The sequence below is a fragment of the Bos indicus genome, chromosome 5, assembly GCF_029378745.1.
Source record: "Bos indicus isolate NIAB-ARS_2022 breed Sahiwal x Tharparkar chromosome 5, NIAB-ARS_B.indTharparkar_mat_pri_1.0, whole genome shotgun sequence".
NCBI classification, from domain to species: domain Eukaryota; kingdom Metazoa; phylum Chordata; class Mammalia; order Artiodactyla; family Bovidae; genus Bos; species Bos indicus.
In genome coordinates, this window is record NC_091764.1 from 91,644,340 (window position 1) to 91,667,314 (window position 22,975).

The 22,975-nt window shown below is 38.3% G+C and overlaps 1 protein-coding gene across 6 annotated transcripts in view; it reads right to left on the bottom strand.

Annotated features, from left to right (window-relative positions):
* Positions 1–22,975, bottom strand: part of PIK3C2G (phosphatidylinositol-4-phosphate 3-kinase catalytic subunit type 2 gamma) — a 644,646-nt gene that overhangs the window by 270,471 nt on the left and 351,200 nt on the right. For all 6 annotated transcript variants that reach the window (XM_070788624.1, XM_070788625.1, XM_070788623.1 and 3 more), the window contains 2 exons: positions 17,694–17,787; positions 13,638–13,732 (listed from right to left, as the gene is read on the bottom strand). In XM_070788624.1, coding sequence (XP_070644725.1) covers positions 13,638–13,732; positions 17,694–17,787 — 189 coding nt within the window. The remainder of the gene's footprint in view (positions 1–13,637; positions 13,733–17,693; positions 17,788–22,975) is intronic.

The following is a 22,975-nucleotide window of genomic DNA, read 5'->3' on the forward strand; positions in this document are numbered from 1 at the left end:
CATATGTACAGAAATAAAAATAATTTCTTCAAGATAGTAATTGCTAAGGCTTCTGGGTAAAGGAAAGAGAAAAGAGCAATATTCAGTCTTTACTTGTCATTAATCCACTGCCAAATTGGAAGGAACTGCCAACTATGACCCTGAAAGTGAACCCTGCATAACTGATGTTATTTTACCTTAAGAACAAATTATCACATTTTAGGCACAAGCTCAGTAATAAGGTTTATTATAGACATTTTGTACCAAATGACTAAGTCATTCAAGGTTTGAAAATCTGACTAAATTATGAATAAGTCCATGATGACCACCAATCACATTTTCTTCCCCATTTCATGAGATGTTCCAGGGATTTCTTATCTTTTCTTGGATAGCCTACAATGCTTTCCTAGTGTGGTAGGTTTAGCAATGCTTTGGTGATCCATTCTCTTGCTGTTGTAATAGGTTCTTTAGTTCTTTGCCTTTGACTTTCTCAACTTCTTGAATGAGTACAATTTTTCACTTTACAGTCATAACCCTTTAAGATAAACAAAGGTGGAAATTTTTACTTGCATTTTCTTCTGAATTGTGTTAGCAGGCAGTGGAGTGATGTGAGTGATATAGATGCTGGCTGTTGAAATGTAAAAACAAGTATCAACAGGCAATCTGTGAATGTTGTTAGATTCCTTTGTCTGTTAAATTTCTCTGAACCTAAACGATGTACATATTCCCAACTTTTTCTGACACTGAGAATGTTTCAAGATACTTTTCTCAATAGGTCTCTGAACTAATTCATATACACATTGATTTTCCTGGTCCCACATCCAAATTCTATTATTGAACTTCAATTATAAATTTGAATTAAAAAAAAAAAATAATGGTAGGAGTGAGGAGTCAAATGTCAATAATCCAAGATTTAAATCCAACACAATTATTAATTAATGATATAACCTTGGGAACTGTAATTTCATGTTTCTAAATGAACTCCTATGTTTTCTAAATGACTCAAAAATACATCCTTAGATGTGCTAAATACACATCTTGATATATATGATCTCAATCCATTTTAACAACTATTAGGCATAATTGTATTTCTTTTTACAGATTATGAAAAAGACCAGGGAAATTAAGTAATTTTTCTGAGAGCATTTAGCTAGTAGAGATCTGAGTTGGAATTTCTATTACGTTTTCCTCCAAATATTGTTCTCTTACTATTACATTATTCTGCCTTTTACTGTTATTATCTTTTATAATATTTACATGGCTTGGCAGATCATAATGGATGAGACTCGGGGTCAATTTCTGGCTCTTCCACTTAGTAGCTTTGCATATTTTGCCTTTTGAGAACTATGTTTTTCATTTGAAAAGTGGAGATAACAGAGTTCTCTGAATTAATGAAAGAGTATTTGAAGTGACTAGTATATTATCTAGCATTAATCATACTATGTCTACCAGAAGGCAATGCTGTCCTGAGAAGAAAGAGTATTGAAAACAGAGAGTTGGATGATTAGAATTTTTAGCAATACTCTTCAAGTCAGAGCCATACCAGAGCTGATAAACTTTAGTATTTTAGTCTTCTTAGCAGAGAAAGGATAGTAAAATATTCCTAAAGATTATCCAAGACACCATCTCACCACCAATTAAGTTAATGAAGTCCCTTGATCCCGGGAAGCGGTTCACTGCACACTTGACACAACTATTCCCAAGAACAAGTAATTGCACATGAACACACTGAACATATGGATGTGAGAGTTGGACTATAAAGAGGGCTGAGTGCAGAAGAATTGATGCTTTTGAACTGTGATGTTGAAGAAGACTCTTGAGAGTCCCTTGGACTGCAAGGAGATCCAACCAGCCCAATGTAAGGGAAATTGGTCCTGGGTGTTCACTGGAAGGACTGATGTTAAAGCTGAAACTCCAGTATTTTGGCAACCTGATGCGAAGAACTGACTCATCTGAAAAGACCCTGATGTTGGGAAAGATTGAAGGCAGGAGGAGAAGGGGATGACAGAGGATGAGATGGTTAGATGGCATCACCGACTCAATGGACGTGAGTTTGGGTAAACTCTGGGAGTTAGTGATGGACAGGGAGGCCTGGCGTGCTGCAATTCATGGGGTCGCAGAGTCAGACACGACTGAGCGACTGAACTGAACTGAACACTGAATTTAGTTTCATAACTCAGTCAGAGGGCTTAAAAATCATGGAATAAAATGTTTATATTTATTCTGTTGAGACAATAGAGTTGAAAAATAAACTCTAGCATCTGTAGTAACTGCTTGGATTAGCTAAGAGGGATGCAGATGGTTGAAGAAAGCACATTACTTAAACTGTGTTTATCATAATTTATTTATATTTTCTTTCTTTCACAAAATAGCTAAAATTATATATATAATAGACACTCAATAAAAACTTGGAGAACAGATATATGAATGAAAAAATGGATGACTAACATTATACTCTTTTTCTCAGTAGACTTCTCATGCACTTTTCTACCTCTGTCCCACTGGTCCACTTTTTCAGCTGCCCTCATGACAACTGGAAAGTAAAGTTCTAGACTGAATTCTGTGATATTTGCAGAATCCTCAATCAATTTTTTTTTTGACATAAAAAACTGAGACTCTTTAAAAGTAATGCTATTTTACTTGGCAGAAAGTAATGGAAATTTCATCATTTTGGCAACTGAATGACATTTACAGTATCTTAGTAAACATATATACACAGTGCCCAATATAAACAGGAAAGTGATGCATACATTGGGATTCTCCATTTAACAATTTTAGATGACTAAACTCAAGTTCAGATAGACCAATAATTTGACATTCTGTCACGAGTGGTTAGTGTATCAGGCAGATTGTCATATCTGAAGACAAACACTATTTGTGCAAGCTGTTCACTCATCTTTGGTCAAAAATGAATCACACATGCCAAAACAAGAACAAGAATTCTGAGTTATTAAAGATGACAAATATTTGATTGAAATACCCAGGTCTAGATTTTGTTGCAAATAAAAGCAACACATATGAAGCTCTTCAGAGGAAAATAAAGTAAATGCCTTTCTGTTGTAACTACAATAATTGTACACAGATGAAGTTGAAATCTGAGCTAGAAAAAAAGCAAATCAAACCTCCATTCAACCTTTTCAAAGAGTGATCTTTTGATGGCAAAGATAGAAAGTAAAATAGGGCCTGAAAAGAAAGGACTTATTCAGTAACTGATACAAAACAAAAAGAACTAAGAATCTTCACAGCCCAGAAAAAAGAACAAAAAATTGAAGAATATAGGAGTCAGCAAAAGTCATAAACTCTTCAGTAATTCCCTAAAGCTCACAGAAAGTCTCAATACAGAAGATTATATTTTAAAAGATAGTAATCAGCTATTTCACAAGGTTTGCCCCTAAAACACTTCTTGCCAAATCACTAGACGTAACCTTTCATTTTCAATCAGGGCTTTAAGAAACAGCATAGTTAAAGTCATTAAAAGCATCTCACTCTGTGGACTCAATCAGTATTAACACCTGATACCTCTTCAAAAAATTTATTCCAAACTACCATATTTTTCTGTAAGTCATTTAACTCAACAAATACGATTATTAGAATACCAATGGCCAACTCTATACATTTAATATAACATGATTTGGGCAGATTGCCTACTGTTGTAAGTATAGTAGTTAAGATAACCTGTTGGCAGCACCAATGTATGTGGTGTGATTATTTTAAAATTCATTCAACAAATATATATTGAGCACCAATGATTCTTCTAGGTATGCAGATGACATCACCCTTATGGCAGAAAGTGAAGAACTAAAGAGCCTCTTGATGAAAGTGAAAGAGGAGAGTTGAAAAAGCTGGCTTAAAGCTCAACATTCAAAAAACAAAGATCATGGCATCTAGTCCATAACTTCATGGCAAATAGATGGGGAAAAAAATGGACACAGTGAGAGACTTTATTTTCCTGGGCTCCAAAATCACTGCAGATGGAGACTGCAGCCCTGAAATTAAAAGGCACTTGCTCCTTGGAAGAAAAGCTATGACAAACCTAGGCAGAATATTAAAAAACAGAGACGTTACTTTGCCAACAAAGGTCCGTCTAGTCAAAGCTATGGTTTATCCTGTAGTCATGTATGGATGTGAGAGTTGGACCATAAAGAAAGCTGAGTGCTGAAGAATTGATGCTTTTGAACTGTGGTTTGGAGAAGACTCTTGAGATTCCCTTGGATTACAAGGAGATTCAACCAGTCAATTCTAAAAGAAATCAGTCCTGAATATTCTTTGGAAGGACTGATGCTGAAGCTGAAGCTCCAATATTTTGGCCACCTGATGTGAAGAACTGACTCATTAGAAAAGACCCTGAGGCTGGGAAAGATTGAAGGCAAGAGGAGAAGGGGACGACAGAGGACAAGATGGCTGAATGGCATCATTGACTCGATGGACATGAGTTTGAGCAAGCTCTGGGAGTTGGTGATGGACAGGGAGGCCTGTTGTGCTGCAGTCCATGGGGTTGCAAAGAGTCGGACACAACTGAGCAACTGAACTGAACTGAATGATTCTACTATGTGCAATGTTCTGTGTTAGGAGAGATGATCAAGATAGAGCCTCACAGTACAGAAAGGGAATAGAGGGTTTTATCTACACCAAATCTATTTCCCTTTTTATATCTGAGTAAAGAATCTGATTTTGTTCAGATATAAAAATCTTCAGGAGAGATAAACAGTTTTGGGATAGATTCTCAATATTCTAAATCAGCTGGGTAAGTCAACTCATTCCATTGTCATCTAATTAGGTAACTGGTTCAGGATGACATGCAACCCAATTCTGGCAAATGATATAGGAAGTTAACTCCGCTATGTAGTTTACAGAAAACTTTTCTTGTTGGAGAAAGATCAGTCCTTTCCCTTTTGCTGCATGGTGCCATGTATGCATGTGATACCAACTCTGGCAGTCTTCTTGTAACCATGTTATGAGATAGACTAGAAACCAGTCAACATGCTAAGGTTGACAGAGCAGAAAGATCAAAGAAATTGAGTTTAATGACAAAATCAGTGAGCTGCAATAATAAACTCCAGAACCACCTGACAAACAAACTGTAAGATGATTAATTTTTCACATCATTTCAAACCATTTGAATCAAAATTTTCTGTTACTTATGGCCCAAAGTGTCTTAAAGAAAAGGGAAATAATGAAGTAAATGAAAGTATGCATGCTTCCCAGGTGGCTCAGTGGTAAAGAATCCACCTGCCAATGCAGGAGACACAGAAGACTCAGGTTCGATCCCTGGATTGGAAGATTCCCTGGAGTAGGAAATAGCAACTTGATCTAGTATTCTTGCCTGGAAAATTCCATGGACATAGGAGTCTAGTGAGCTACACAGTCTGTAGAATCGCACAGAGTCAGACACGACTGAGGAGGATGAGCACGCGTTCACATAGATATACACCCAATCTTCTTTCCTACGCTAGCTGGCAGTGGACGGGGCCTTCTTCCTGACTTCCCATGTATGGAATATAATCCGAAGTGTATGCGCCATTTCTAGACCTGGCACCTAAAAGTATCTTCAACCTGATGCTCTGATTCTCTCTCTTTCTTTTTCTGGGTCCAATACCATCAGCATGGTGATACGCTTCTATTACCTGTCATTAATCCAGATCTTTTTTCTGATCTTCATTAAAAACCAACAAAAATCAAACAATATAATGCTGTTTTTCAAGGTCTTAACCCAAATCTCCAGCATAAACTATGCCATAAACTATGGCAGAGAGGGGCTAATATTATTATAAGGGACCCAGATGACTATCTAAGGAAGCAATGATGTAATTGCATGCAGTTATAATGAAAAATGGGAGAAGGCAATGGCACCCCACTCCAGTACTCTTGCCTGGAAAATCCCATGGATGGAGGAGCCTGGTGGGCTGCAGTCCATGGGGTTGCTAGGAGTTGGACACAACTGAATGACTTCACTTTCAGTTTTCACGTTCATGCATTGGAGAAGGAAATGGCAACCCACTCCAGTGTTCTTGCCTGGAGAATCCCAGGGACAGGGGAGCCTGGTGGGCTGCCATCTATGGGGTCGCACAGAGTCGGACACGACTGACCCGACTCAGCAGCAGCAGCAGCATAATGAAAAATTGCAAGAGACTGGATTAGAAAGTTTAGTTCCCAAACGTCATATGTCTGAGTTCCAATAATTGAGGTCAGTACGTATATACAAAATGTTCCTTTTTACAACTCTTAACTTATTTAACAAAATAGAAGAATATCAAGGAAAAATAATTTAAACTAGGAATAAATTGAAGGTGGAGCTCTGTGCCTGTTTTTGCACTGATCTATGGTAGACCTTTGTATCAGGCTTTTTTCATGGCTTAGGTGGTAAAGAATCTGCCTGCAATGTGGGAGACCCAGGTTCAACCCCTGGGTTGGGAAGATCCCCTGGAGAAGGGACTGGCAACCCACTCCAGTATTCATGCTGGGAAAATTCCATGGACAGAGGAGCCTAGTGGGCTACAGTCCAGGGGGTTGCATCAGATTCTATTTTCATGTATATTTAATAGTAATAAGACAAATTATATTAGAAAATAACTTAAAATTTATATTATGATTTTTAAATAAATCTTTTTATTAAAGGAACTACATATAACCTTTATCATATAAAACAGACAAAAAACAATTGTTCTTATCTTTTACCTTAACTAGGAAACTGTGCTAATGAATTTTACAGATTGTTATGTAAAATGTACACCTTTTCACAAATAACTGTCGCTTTTCTCCAGGTTGGTCGGAGTGGAGAAGAACTATCATTAGTTTGGTGAATTGCTTATTATAGGGATTTTATCTGGTGTGTACTTTTCTGAGAATGACAGGGTGAAAGATGATTATAACAGATCAATATTAAATGACAAGATATATCTTTCTCTTACAAAAAAGTGAAGCAACAATTTATTATTTATTACACTGTAAAGGTAAAATGGTGAATTAGTGGCAATAAAATGATTCTAGAAGGTAAAGGATTGAGGCTTTAAAACCTCCTATTGATTCTATATCATGCGTGCTCTATTACACTGCAATAACTCCCTAAAGTGCAGCTCTTCACTCTCACTTTAGGGAGTGATCCAGACCTCGAAAGAGACAGAGCACGTACCACCTCTGTGTATAATTTGTATGCCTTTATCAATATTTAAGTCTGACAGAATGGAAGTGTTTTTTATTTACTTGATGGCCAGCCTTGCCTCTTTGCCTTGTGCTTACATTATATTTGGAACAGGTCATGGGTAAAACTGTAAAATGGACAGAATCTGCTGTCAGCTCTCTCCTTCTTCTCTGTCCCTGTCACACAGCCCATAGGTTTTTTTCCTACCCGCTGGATGCTAATGAGAGTTAGCCTGTGAGTTTCTTTAGGCAAGCACCATTCTAATCTATCCTTAGTAGTTCACCGGTATCTAACATCTTAACATCTGTCATATAAATGGACAAATGAGGACTTCCCTGGTGGTCCAGTGCTTAAGAATCCCCCTGCCAATGTAGGGGACATGGATTCAGTCCCTGGTTGGGGAAGATTTTACATGCCTTGAGGCAACTAAACCAATGTGCCAGCATGCCCTACTGAAGACCGAATGCCCTAGAGCCCATACTCCGCAACAATAGAAGCCATCACAAGAAGCCCATGCACAGCAAATAGAGAGTAACCCCACTCATCACAACTAGAGAAAGCCCGCTTACAGCAACGAAGACCCAGCACAGCCAAAAATAAAATATTTAAATATGAACAAATAATAAGTTAATTCCTCATAAGCATTATGTTCTGAATATATATATATATATTGGAGAAAGCAATGGCACCCCACTCCAGTACTCTTGCCTGGAAAATCCCATGGGCAGAGGAGCCTGGTAGGCTGCAGTCCATGGGGTCGTGAAGAGTCGGACATGACTGAGCGACTTCACTTTGACTTTTCACTTTCATGCATCAGAGAAGGAAATGGCAACAATGCCAGTGTTCTTGCCTGGAGAATTCCAGGGACAGAGGAGCCTGGTGGGCTGCCGTCTATGGGGCCGCACAGAGTCGGACACGACTGAAGCGACTTAGCAGTAGCAGCAGCAGCATATATATGTATATATGAGAAGAGTACTTCTGAGAGGGAACATTATTTAACCAAAAGGAGTGGTTGCTAATGAGAGAATTTCAGGCATTGGTGAGAGACAAATTTAGAAAAGGGGTAGGGTGAGTTTGAATGAACTCCGGAAGATGGTGATGGACAGGGAGGCCTGGCGTGCTGCGATTCATGGAGTCACAAAGAGTCGGACAAGACTGAGCGACTGAACTGAACTAAACTGAAGGGGGACATGTGACTTCAGATCACATGATGCAAAATTTCCACATTATTTTGCTTTATTTAGAGTAGTCCCTGATTTGAGAAATTGCCCCAAAATTCTAGATAAGAAAAGTTTAAGGTAGATTGTTAAGAAAATGACTGGTCAGTTTTCAAATCATCTCAATTTTATGCGTCCTACATTAGAGCTCATACAGTCCTTTGATACCATGGGCCACCCTGGAAAGTCCTCGTGGTCCCAGAGACTCAGTGCCTTAGTTTACTGCGGCGTTCTCCCAGCTGTTTCAGCAGACACTGCTGCATCAGGGGCCAATCACCTGATGCTGCTCTCCTTGCCAGCATTGTTTGGCTTCAAGACCGATTGACCACTCAAGCAGCTCTCTTCTGCCCCCTTCTGTCACAAGTCTGCATGTACCCAGCTGGGCCTGGGGCAACTTTGTCTTATTCATTCCTTCAGTAGCAAGTTATCGAGAATTTGTCAAGTGCCAAGTACTGTCCTTGATAGTACTTGATACATATGATATATTTGATAAATAAACATTATATACTTGATAGTACTTGATAAATATGACATTATTTATCAGCAAATAAAACAGAAAAATATTGTTGTTCTTGGAGAGTCTGCCAATGGGCATTTCATCTCAGGTTATCCTCACACTTTGAAGAGAACACTTTCAGAGTTTTGTAGGATATGACTTAAAAAAACAATTTATACAGATTTTTATTCAAAATGGCTCTCTCGCAGCTCATTCAGCCAGACTTATTAATACTATTAGGAATATGAAAGACTGCAGTATTGCTTTTCCACTTATGATACGTGTCTAGCATACTGATGCTCCAATTTTTTTTAATCAAATATTTGAATTAGTTTTCTTTGATAAAGAAATGTTTATCTTAGCTAAGCTTCCCTAGAACAGATTATAACACAGGAATTAAGGTGGATGTGATTTACTGAAGGAGTACTCTTCAGCGAAAAAAAAAAAAAAAAAACCTTTGAGGGAGTGAGAAGCACTGTAGGGGAGGGGAAGGAGTTAACCAGGAGATCAAGGTCTAATCTAGCTTTGAGTCATCTGGGTGGAGGCTTGGAATGAAAATGGTACCTTAATGATTTCCCACTCCCCAGACTAGGTAGCTATGTTAGCAGAGACCAATTCTGCAGAGAAGAGGCAGCTGTCAATTTGTGGTCAATATTCACAGAAGCTGCAAGATAGGTCCACCAGCTGGTAGAGGGGATCTGCCTAGGGTACTGACAGTACCTTTGAGAGTGCACTGAATTCCCTGTATGTGAAACTATTGCTGGCCTTAAAGAAATTTCTCTGGTTTCCTAACTTAAAAAATGTTTTTTGTCAGTATCTCCTGAGTTTCAGGCATTGGTATGATTAGTACGTTGATGAGTATGACATGATAGCTATCATGGGTTACTATAAGGACTAGGAGGGGAAGCAGACAGGGGAACAGAAGTGTTAAGGAATGTGACATGACACCTGGGGAGTCATATAGGGTGTTGGGAGACAGCACGGGAGCAGTACTCATGCTGGACAGTGGCTGTGGAAAGAGTCAGGAGAAGCTTCCTGTGTGATGTGTCATCAGAGCGTCTAGTCAGGGCCCTTCACAAAGTCCTGTCCTTGCTGTGTACTTCCTGTGGCTGCCACAAGAGATCAACACACACTGAACAATCGAGATTAATCTCACAACTCTGGAGACCAGACGTTTGAAATCGAGATTGGGATGTGCTCCCTCTCAAGGCTCAGAGGGAGAATCCTCCCTTGCCTCTTCTAGCTCCTGGTGACTCTGGACATTCCTTGGCTTTGGGCTGTATCACTCCCATCAGTGTATCAGTAATACTCCACATGGCCTTTTCTGTATCACTCCCATCAGAGTATCAGTGATACTCCACATGGCCTTTTCTGCATGTGTGTGTCTTCTCTTCTGTTTCTTACAAGGACAGTTGTCAGTGGATTGAGGACCCACTCTGATAAAAACCCACACTGGGTTTCCCAGGTGGCTCAGTGGTAAACAACCTGCCTGCCAATGCAGGAGACACCAGAGACTTGGGTTCGATCCCTGAGTCAGGGAGATCCCCTGGAGAAGGGCATTGCAACCTGCTCCAGTATTTTTGCCTGGAAAATCCCTTGGACATAGGAGCCTGGAAGGTTATGGTCCATGGGGTCGCATAGAGTTGAACATGACTGAAGGAACTTAGCACTCACACACTGATAAAATAGGACAATTTAATCTCAAGATTTTAAATTTAATTATATCTTTAAAGACCCAAATAAGTTCAGAGTCACAGGTTCCTGGAGTTAAGATGTAAATATCTTTTTGGGGATATCCCATTCAATCCAGTGTCTCACTATCAGCTAGCGATGGCTGTTTATTTCTTATTCAAAAAGGAAAGGGTCTGAGCTTAAATTTCTATAATTGCTATATGATGGGGGAGGGGCCTCTTAAGTATGAACTCCAAATGCTACCCTACCAATCTACAGCCACCTTTTAGGGTGCAAACTGTGATTGAGAGCTTTTAAACTTTCCCAATCCAAAGCTTATTGTTAGCTCCCTTTCCATAAGAAATTGGGGATATTCATCCTATGTCACCCTTTCAATGGAGGAGACTTGCAGTAACTCCAAATCAATTTCCCTTTTCAGGAAGGCTGCCGGCAGTGATGGTAAGTAGTCAAGATGGTTTCTGTGAAAGCCCGTTTATTCACAATTCAATATCTGAGGAGTTAACCTTCTGATCAGTGGCAGGTGGAAGCAACTGTTTGGGGGAGACCTATTTGGGAGGTATACGATTACAGGGCTTGGTAAACAACTGAGCATATTAGTGAGAAACAGGGAGGGTCCAGAAAAGCTTCCAAGACCTGAGTGAGCAGGGTAAGTCATTGAGTTCAGTGCTGAATATGCTGAATATGAAGAAGCAGGAGCTCACCCAAGTGGAAAAAAATCATTAAACTGATGTCTGATGGAACTCTTTTTTAAAAGTTATCAGATATTGGTTTTTTATTGTTGTTGCTTTGTTTTCTAAGGAAAGATAAATTGAGAATGTTTTCAAGTGTATCATGAGGAGTCTGAGCTGCATCTTTGAAGTTTAAACTCAGCATTCTACATACAAATGTCCCCTAAATATGATGCTTATTCTCAGTCGCTCAGTCGTGTCGGACTCTGCGATCCCATGGACTGTAGCCTGCCAGGCTTCTCTGTCCACGGGATTCTCCAGGCAAGAATATTGGAGTGGGTTGCCATTTTTTTTTTTTCTCCAAGGTATTCTCCCAACCCAGGGATCAAATCTGCAAATCCTGCGTCTCCTGCACTGCAGGTGAATTCTTTACCACCAAGCCACCTGCTGCTGCTTCTGCTGCGGCTAAGTCACTTCAGTCATGTCCGACTCTGTGCGACCCCAGAGATGGCAGCCTACCAGGCTCCTCCATCCATGGGATTTGCCAGGCAAGAGTACTGGAGTGGGTTGCCATTGCCTTCTCCAATCAAGCCACCTGGGATGCCCCAAATACGATGCTAGGCAGAAGCTTTTTTTTTTTTTAACTCCAAGATATATTTTAAATATATGTAATGTACTTTGATGTTTACAACATTTTGCCTGATTCTTAATTCTTAAGTTTTAAAATGAGATGGGTATTTTAAAATTTCCCTCCATGTTGTCTTGTTCTTTTCGTATTTTCATAAATTAAGCATTCAAAAACAAGCAGTCCATTTATAACTTATATCTTTTTCTAGTTCCTCTATCTTACTCTCTTCTTAAATCAGTGAGAAGGGAAATGGGCTTTGTTACTCTTTTTTCTCTTTTTCGTAAGGGTGAGTTCTATACTGAGAAAGTCTTTCCTCCCACCTTCTTTGAAAAGTGACAGTATTGTATTTATTGTGAACCTGCAAGTGTGGCATTGATTGACAGCTCTGTCTGTATTCACTGTTTCCTATCAAATGACTCCACTTTCGCACCCTTAGCAGATGAAGAACTTACTAAGATGGTTCTAGTACTAGTATTATAACAATCGATGTAAGTCCTCAATATTTTATTCTAATTTTTCTAAATGATCTTTTTATTTGCTCTTCTACTTTATATATTTTATATTATGTTTTGGTTCAAATATTTAAATCAAGACTATTATGTAGTCATGTTACTTTTGAATATGTCTTCATTTTAGTAAACATGTTTTAAAAAAGTGAAAAGTGAAAAAAAGTCAAGTTTTAAGGGAAATAAATGTTGAGGATAATGGAGTTCTAGCTTTAATACGACAGTGAAATACCAACAAATATATCCACTTAACTTACCTTATCATCAAAGTAGCTGTTGGAAAAATGTAAGAGAATAAGACTTAATTCAGAGTCTGATGAAGAGAGTCTACTTAGTGGAAGGCCTGCTGTTGGCCAATGTATCTGATGCCTAATTATACTGACATACTAGAGGAAAATGATCTGGCTTTTCTATTAGACACTTGAAATGGAAATCTGCATCTAATCAAACATTAGGGCTTGACAATTCCTTGTATTTCTATTTTTATATGAAATCCTTGAGTCATTTTCATGGGAAGAGTGATGTCAACAAGAACAATGTTTTTTGAAGTAGAAAAACATGATATTCAAAAATTATATTGACTTTCTTTTTTCCCATTAATTAAAGTTCTTCACTAGCAATTGAAGCCAATAAATGATGCTTGTCATACATATGTGAGGAAAAAAGATAGATTCAATTCCATCCTTAGGTTACTGACACTTGTAATTGCTAAATTTTTTGTGCAAATTTAGTAATAACAGTAGGGAGAACAGCATCGAAAGAACACGTTGTTTAGTAGGATCAGGAGCAGGCAGTGATGGGAGAAATCCTGATATATCTTAAATAAATCTAACTTCTTCACTAATAATATTCAAAGTTAATGTTTTTGGAAAACTTTAGTGCTCCAGGAATTATAAGCTTAAGACAGTATATATTGGCCTCGATCCCACTGTTTGTAACTAATATTGTTACAGAAGTTACTTTTCAAGCTTACATTCTTCCAAAACATACAGGATCTTATAACTAGATTTTAAACTGAAATATTCAACAAGTGGATGTGACCACATGTAGACCTTGCGATTTAAAGCTATTGGAAAAGGATCACCTAGATTTCAAATTCCAGTTGGATTTAAAGAGCAGCAACAGTACAAAAGGAAGATTTTGAAGACAATGACAGTTAAATTATACTCATAAGTAAAAATAACCCTGATAAAGACTCACATTTGGCTGAATTTTAAGTGGAAGTTTGAATCAGGTTTATAAGGAAAAGCTGCCCCACAAAAAGAAGTTGACAATAAAAAAAAGGCATCCTGCCCTACTTTGGTTAATCTTACCAGTAAAGACGATGGGCAATCTGGACACTTTGTAGTGAGCGGTGTAACAGAAGTTGCACTAGAGGACTCTCAAGGTTCCATTCAAACTTGACAGCCTGAAATAAGAGATCAATTACTTTACTTTTTTTTTTTCCTCAGTAACAAAATTATAGCAGAATACAGAGGTACTTAAGAGGCTTGAGAAAGGGAAAACAGCATAAAAGTTTTGACAAAATACTTATATTTAATAGCTTTATCGTTTGGTGTGTAACTAATAGAGCATATACACATCACACAATTTTCTTTTTTGGCTTTTAGTATCACAGAATAAATAAGAGCTGGTGGTTGGTGGAGTTCAACCACGCCTAGGGAGAGAATCCTGGCACACAGAAAGTAATACCATGAACAGTGTCTTGGATATTAAAAAAAATGGCATTATTAAACAATAGATGATTCTCTTCTTTTGGTTTGAAAAAGTGAAAGTCATTCAGTTGTGTCCGACTTTTTGTGACCCCATAGATCCATGGAATTCTATAGGCCAGAATACTGGAGTGGGTAGCCTGGATCAAACCCATGTCTCCCACATTGTGGGCAGATACTTTACTAGTTGAGCCTCTAGGGAAGCCCAAGAATGCTGCAGTGGGTAGCCTACCCCTTCTCCAGGGGGTCTTCCTGACCCAGGAATTGAACCGGAGTATCCTGTATTGCACACAGATTCTTTACCAACTGAGCTATCAGGGAAGCCCCACAAAATCAAAGCCTTAACTGAAATCACCTATTGAGTATTAACCTGCAGAATTTGAAGCTTTACTTTAAAGTCTCAAAGCTGCCTTTTGGTGGACACATAATCCACCCATCCTCCAATCTCCCATTCCTTCATCTGCAATGTGAACAACTTTCTAATGTTTTCTAGGATATCCAACCTGAGGGAAAAACACAGACAGCAACAGCAACCTTTGAGACCTAATTTAGACTTCCACACCCACTCTACAGGGACTTCACCATCAGCACTCGGTGTCTGGGCCCTCATCATCATCATCATCATCATCTCATGAACCACAATAAGCTGTGAAAATGAATGTCAGGCTTTCTTCCTATCTTTCTAAAAGTACTTATTCCTGCTTGAAAAACAAAGATTCTATGGCGTGTTGCTCCATAAGCCATTTAAGTCACATACACACACAGAGTTAACACCACAGTCCAGAGAGCAGAAAAAATGGGAACAACATTCATTCAACACACACCTAAAGAAACACCTCAGTATGCTAATTATCCTCCAGGATGGGAATGTTTATGAATTCTTGAAGTGTGAGAATGTCAAAGATGATCTCAGCAAATTTGCATAAACTCGTGATGCTGTCTGAATATATAAGGATCATAATGTGTGCTGTCTTAAACTGCAGTTATGACCTTCTTTAAGTAACATGCTAATATTGGATTGACTAGACCATGGGCTGTGTTCATGCCCTTATCGTGAACATATCCTATGAGTACATTAGCAGGAGAGAGATACCTCAGAGTCTACTTCCATGCTTGCCTTTTAGCTTTCTTTGAAGACTTCCTTGTGATTTCTTTCTGAACCCAGAAACTACTTACTGATCATGAATGGCCTCCCTTGCTTCCAAATTCACTGCATCATTCTGTCTACTGCTACAATTTCTCCCTACATCCTGCATCATCATCAGGAGACAATATTTTGGATGCATATTTCATTGGCTTCCTAGTTGTCTCAGTGGTTAAGAATCTGTGTACCAATGCAGGAGAAGTGGGTTCAATCCCTGGGTTGGGAAGATACCCTAGAGAAGGAAATGGCAACCCACTTCAGTATTCTTGCCTGGGAAATCTCACAGACAGAGGAGCCTGGCAGGATGTAGTCCATGAGGTTGCAAAAGAGTTGGATTCAACTAAGGAAATGGAACAACAACAACATTGTTTTGAACTCTCTTCTTGAAACCTACCTACAGCCTGTGGTTTGCAGTAACCTCTGGGTCTGTGGCTTGTTAGAGCATTAGCTATGAACCATAAGCTTCCCTGGTGCCTCAGACAGTAAAGAATCTGCCTGCAATTCGGGAGACCAGGGTTTGATCCTTGGGTCACAAAGATTTCCTGGAGAAGGGAATGGCAATCTATTCCGGTATTCTTGTCTGTAGAATTCCATGGACAGAGGAGCCTGGCAGGCTACAGTCCACATGGTCACAAAGAGTTGGACACTATTGAGTGACTAACACTTTAAGAACCATACTTTCTGTTTTCATCATGGTCTTAAAGTAACTTCATATTGCTCTTTAACATAGCCTGCACAGTTCTAATAAAATAATGCATAAAAAATAACATGATTCCAGAAAATAATCAGCAGGGTAGGAATTTTTTTTTTTATGTCTTGGAAAGTTAGGGTGCAGCATCGAAATTTTAAGGGCAAATCCCACAATTAATGTTTTGAAAATTCTTCCCATTTGTTATTAATTTTCCAGTCACATTAAATATTTCTTTCCATCTCACATGATTTTATAATTATCATTTTTAATTAGGGAATATTTGCAACGTTACCTATCTTTACCTCTGTGTATTTGCAATGCTGGGTCCTGGGTGCGACTTATCTTATAAATGAATTTGCATTTACAGGCATGTCTCTCAGCCACATTCCTAGTGTCAAGTGTTATTGACTCAGATTCTGGCTTTCAAAGATTTAATTTACATATACTATTGTAGAAATTTCCTTTTTTTGAGTTGGGTTAGATATAGCATGTTGCCCATACTCAAGAGGCATGAGATGAATAGTGTTTCTGCAAGTTGAATTAATTTTTATTCTCACAACACTACATACTCCTGCAAGGCTAGGGAAACCACAACTGTAAGGAGTGGTAGTAGTAACTCTACAGTACACATGCTTCTAGATCAGTTCTCTCTTTAAGGCCTTCAGAGAAGTACATGTTCTGATTGTAAAGTAACATAGATTCAATTCTATTATTAGAGGCTCCTCACTTTAGTCTCCGGAGAAGGCAATGGCACCCCACTCCAGTACTCTTGCCTGGAAAATCCCATGGATGGAGGAGCCTGGTGGGCTCTAGTCCACGGGGTCGCTAAGAGTCGCGCACAACTGAGCGACTTCACTTTCACTTTTCACTTTCATGCATTGGAGAAGGAAATGGCAACCCACTCCAGTGTTCTTGCCTGGAGAATCCCAGGGACGGGGGAGCCTGGTGGGCTGCCGTCTGTGGGGTCGCACAGAGTCGGACACGACTGAATTGACTTAGCAGCTTAGCAGCACTTTAGTCTCAGGGTCTCTGTCTTAAATTCAAAACCTGAGGCACCTGGCATTTAAAATAGCTTATAACAATGACCTGATCTTTCAGATAAGAAAACACCTGAGTTAAAAACAAAGCAAAAGAAAAACATACAGACCCCTACTTTAGACCTATTCAGCATTCAGTATCCAGTTAACTTAGAAAAAAATCATTGTTTATATTTTGGATATTCAATCATATACATGACTATTTGTGCAATTGTTTAAATGGTAACATAGTCAAACTAAATCAGACCATGATCAGATTTCTAGATAAGTTTATAGTATTTTCCAAAATTACTCCAATATCATGATATATGATGTCACAAAACTACTATCTGGCAGCAGAATTTGATTGTTAGAAACTACTGTTTTAAAATCTGTAATTAATATTAGAATATGGGAAAAGCAAGAAAAATATTATGAACAGATGTCTAGTAAATGACTACTTTCTACATAATGTTTATTTGGTTACTTTTTTATAGTTTTATATATACAGTTGGATACCAATTTTTCATCACAGTATTTTTTTTTTTCCCTGTTCTAATTAATAAGTGAAGGTGTTTTTTAAAAAAAAATTTCCCTTTTGGTGTTTATATACCTTTTTTGTAACCATATCAATTTTGGGTAGAGAATTTCCATGGTACCCAAGTTGACAGCTATATTTTTAGCCCCTTGGCTAGCCAAACTGAAATTATCACTTTTAATGTAGGCTACTGTTGATTCACTGGGACCTGTTTTAGAGAATTATTGGTTAAAATCCTGGAATCCCTTGGCAACTTTGCTGTCCTTACCTGAACTAGCTGTGGGAGATATTCCAGTAGTTCATCATTCAAGAGGTTGTCTAACTGCTGAACTGCCACGTTACGAATTTCTTGATCTGGAAAACTAAAACAAAGTAAATACACTTACTAAGTTGTTAATAGCTTACAATAATGCATGAGAAATATCAGGAAAACAGAGAATTAACTCCACCCCCAATGCATTAGATAAAATAATCTCACAATCATTTAAGATAATCATTAGCATCAAATAATCATTCTTTTTTTTTTTTTTTTTTTCATATTCTGTGCTCTATGAACTGCAGTCGAAAGTTCTTTTGACTAGATTTTGGAAACATGAGTTTAAGTCAGATTCCTGCCAACTTTTCTGCCTATAAAATGTGGATTATAGGATATCTAAGATTTTTTAAAAATACATGAAAATCCTTGCTTATTATTTAGCCATATATTTAAGTAAATAATTACTAGCTGGAGATCTGATGGCTTATATGATTAAAAATGGGATAAAATATATTTAAATGAGTCTTTGGGCAGAGAATAATAAAAAAACAAGAAATCTAATGTATCTTACAATAAATAAACACAAATAATGTAATACAGCTAAATCATACTAGGCTGTTAAGTTCTTGAATGTAACTATGCCTTACTCATTTTGAACTTCATATGCCTGGTGTAAGATTTAGCACCAACTAAACACAATAAAAGCTTGCTACTAAACTAAATTTATGAAGGTAGTTCACATCTGAAACCCTACAGTCCCCCTCCATATTGGAGGGTTCTCATCTGTGGGTACATAGTGTGGACTGTATACTATGCCCTTTTATATAAGGGACTTGAGCTTCTAGATTTTGGTTTCTGCAGGGGTGTTGGAACTAATGATACTGATGGATGACTGTGCTCCTCAGAACAACTAACACTGCTCCATCAGTAGAATTGTGTGTGTGAGTGTGCGCACACGTGCTCAGTCATGTCCGACTCTTTTTTGACCCCATGGACTGTAACCCGCCAGGCTTCTCTCTCTATGGGATTCTCCAGGCAAGAATACTGGAGCAGGTTGCCATTCCCTTCCTCAGGGATCTTCCTGATCCGGGGATCAAACTGGAGTTTCTTGCATCTCCTACATTGCCAGAGCTCCCGGAAAGTGTTTAGATATAAATTTGACACACCTGCTTTGACATGATAAATAAATATAGCAAGGGTTTTGGTGAGAGAAACACCTTTATTTATTATTTTAAATAAACAAATCTTAAAAAATTAATATGCACAATTTAAAATTCAAAGGAACAGTTTAGAGCAATTCACTTAGAAACAACAACAACAAAAAGAATAAATAAGACCCTCGAATCTTTTTGCATGGGAACTAAGTGAATGCTTTTCAGGTGAGAGCTCTAAAGATTGTGGGGGTCAGAAAACTTTGTCTCTAATGCCAAGTCTCTTTTCAGCATGTCCGGTTACTTAAGGGTGAAAGGAATACATGCAGCTATAGTATAAAGGACAAAAATAGCACTACTCAGTATCTTCCCAACTGTCTTTGACAGCAGTTTGAAATGTGGTGCTTAAACAGGTTACATATTTTCTCTTCATTCATTTAAATTGAGCATTTTAATTTTTTATTTTTTTTAAATTTAATTTTATTTTTAAACTTTACATAATTGTATTAGTTTTGCCAAATATCAAAATGAATCCGCCACAGGTATACATGTGTTCCCCACCCTGAACCCTCCTCCCTCCTCCCTCCCCATACCATCCCTCTGGGTCGTCCCAGTGCACTAGCCTCAAGCATCCAGTATCATGCATCGAACCTGGACTGGTATCTCGTTTCATACATGACATTTTACATGTTTCAATGCCATTCTCCCAAATCTTCCCACCCTCTCCCTCTCCCACAGAGTCCATAAGACTGTTCTACACATCAGTGTCTCTTTTGCTGTCTCGTACACAGGGTTATTGTTACCATCTTTCTAAATTCCATATATATGCGTTAGTATACTGTATTGGTGTTTTTCCTTCTGGCTTACTTCACTCTGTATAATAGGCTCCAGTTTCATCCACCTCATTCGAACTGATTCACATGTATTCTTTTTAATGGCTGAGTAATACTCCATTGTGTATATGTACCACAGCTTTCTTATCCATTCATCTGCTGATGCACATCTAGATTGCTTCCATGTCCTGGCTATTATAAACAGTGCTGCGATGAACATTGGGGTACACGTGTCTCTTTCCTTTCTGGTTTCCTCAGTGTGTATGCCCAGCACTGGGATTGCTAGATCATAAGGCAGTTCTATTTCCAGTTTTTTAAGGAATCTCCACACTGTTCTCCATAGTGGCTGTACTAGTTTGCATTCCCACCAACAGTGTAAGAAGGTTCCCTTTTCTCCACACCCTCTCCAGCATTTATTGCTTGTAGACTTTTGGATCGCAGCCATTCTGACTGGAGTGAAATGGTACCTCATAGTGGTTTTGATTTGCATTTCTCTGATAATGAGTGATGTTGAGCATCTTTTCATGTGTTTGTTAGCCATCTGTATGTCTTCTTTGGAGAAATGTCTATTTAGTTCTTTGGCCCATTTTTTGATTGGGTCATTTATTTTTCTGGAGTTGAGCTATAGGACTTGCTTGTATATTTTTGAGATTAGTTGTTTGTCAGTTGCTTCATTTGCTATTATTTTCTCCCATTCTGAAGGCTGTCTTTTCACCTTGCTAATAGTTTCCTTAGCTGTGCAGAAGCTTTTAAGGTTAACAAGTGGTGCTGGGAAATCTGGTCAACCACTTGTAAAAGAATGAATCTAGAACACTTTCTAACACCATACACAAAAATAAACTCAAAATGGATTAAAGATCTAAACGTAAGACCAGAAACTATAAAACTCCTAGAGGAGAACATAGGCAAAACACTCTCTGACATACATCACAGCAGGATCCTCTATGACCCACCTCCTGGAATATTGGAAATAAAAGCAAAAACAAACAAATGGGACCTAATTAATCTTAAATTGAGCATTTTAAATGCAATAAGAATTTCACTTCCAAGGTTGGTCATTCAAAACCCTTACTTCTGATCTACATATACTTTTCCAATAATTTTTTCTCTACGAATATTCTAGCAATAAGACCTACTGAGACTGTAGTCCAGGCACATCTCATGAAGTACCACTAAGGTCAGAAGATTTCAGCATAGCATCACGCACAGAAGGAAAGAAGAAAGGGTGTAATAAAAATTCAAAGCTGGAAGAAGGTCAGCTTGTTTTAGCACACTAAGACTTTATTTTCTCCTAACTAAATGTGATTGACTCTAATTTATTTCTCTCAATTACTAAACCATTTGTCTGAGGCTTGTAGACATCAAGGTCAGTTTGAGGACACTTTGAAGTCTTGGGGGAATAGTTACTTGGTACATTTTGTTGCCTAAGTGAAGACTTAGGTCAGATACTAGTCATCCTTGCTTTCCTGTGTGCCTATTTCATCTTACTGATGTGAATGACAGCAAAGGAGGAAAAACAGAAAATAAACATCACAACAAAAGAAAACTCCTTGGTAAACACTGTATCTCTAATCATGTGCTTATTTCCAAACACTAGAATGTAAAGTCCTTGAAAGCAGAAAAATTTTGCCTGTTTTGTTCACTTACCTGTCCCCATTATTTCTAGATTGGTGGACACTCTCTACATATTTCAGAAATGTCTAAATTTAATTAGTTATCTTTCCATCTAAAGCATCACTACTGCCAGACTTCTGTCTCACAGTCTGTGTTATCATCTTTCTCCAGTCATGTAGGTCTGAAATGTTAATGATTATGTTTTCTCCCTCTTTGCTAAAGATTCATCATTTAATTCCCCCTCTTTCTATCTGGTGAAATTCAATTCATCCTCGAAGACAAAGTTCAAGCATCAATTTACTGGTAAAGCTGTTTCAGCCACTTTCTAGAATTACCCCTTTTTCTATGGGATTCTAAACACAAGGTTGAGGGTAGACTCATTCATTTATATCCCTAGTCCAAGCATAACAGAATAAAAGTTTGCGGAATTTCTAGTAGTCTCTTATCTTTACATCTGATCAGTTGCCAAGTTCTGTTAATTTTTCTATCCCAATGGCTCTCGCACCAATGTTGTTATTTAGTCACCAAGTTGTGTCCGATTCTTTTGTGACACCATGGACTGTAGCCTGCCAGGTTCTTCTGTTTATGGGATTTCCCAGACAAGAATACTGGAGTGGGTTGCCATTTCCTCCTTCAGGGCATCTTCCCTATCCAGGGATCGAACCCATGTCTTCTGCATCTCCTGCATTGGCAGGCGGAGTCCTCTACCCCAGGCCACCAGGGAAGTACTCTGTGCTTGTTTTCAGTTTCTTCTGCAATTACCTGTGCTAGGCTATACTTGGCTCACACTGGTATTAGCATTTTTCATAGTATTACCTTATAAAATTTCCTGAATTATTTTGTAAATTCATTTCCCATAAAACAGTAAATGGTTTTCTATTTTCAAAGAAACGTTCAGGCCCATACTATTTATTTACATATTAAAAGCTAGCCGAACACTCCAGATTTTTGTACTACTGTAATACTGGATAAACTGCCCTGGCTCATTGTATGCTGTTTTTACTTTGAACATGCTATGTTCATTCTCACCTTTGTAAGCACTGTAACCTCTGCTTAGAACACCCTCCCTTCTCTTCTTAGACTTCTAGTTCTCCTTTAAACTGTAGATCATATTCTCTTGAAGGCCACTATGCCAGTCTTTAGCAATCACTTTTCTCAACTCCCAGGGCATTGAGTGGTTTCCTCCACTGGGCAATTGGGTATGACAGTGTGTGAAAGCATTTATCATTTTATTAATATGTATCCTCATTCCTCAACTAGTGAATATACTGTAGCTAAGGATTGTTCTATCTTCTTTTTTGATTTCCAGAATTCAAGACCACTCTCCATATGTGTTGGGTGATTAATAAAAATGCACTGATCATAGGAACCCCCTGGCAGTCCAGTGGTTAGGACTCCATGCTTGCACTGCTGGGATGGCGGGGGAGGGAGGCATGGATTCAATCCCTAGTGGTCAGGGAGCTAATATCCCATGTGCCATGTGGCATGGCCAAAAAAATAAAATAAAAGCATTGGTCACAATAATAATGAGGAAAATCATACTATGCTTCTTGTGTTCTGAGATAATTTATATATTGGTAGCAAGAGGTTCAATTCCACAAAAAGCACTCATACAAATCCCAGATTTTTCCCCCTTACAGTCAAAACAGTAAGACAAAAACAAATCCGATGGTGATGGAAGAGAAAGATTTTTTTT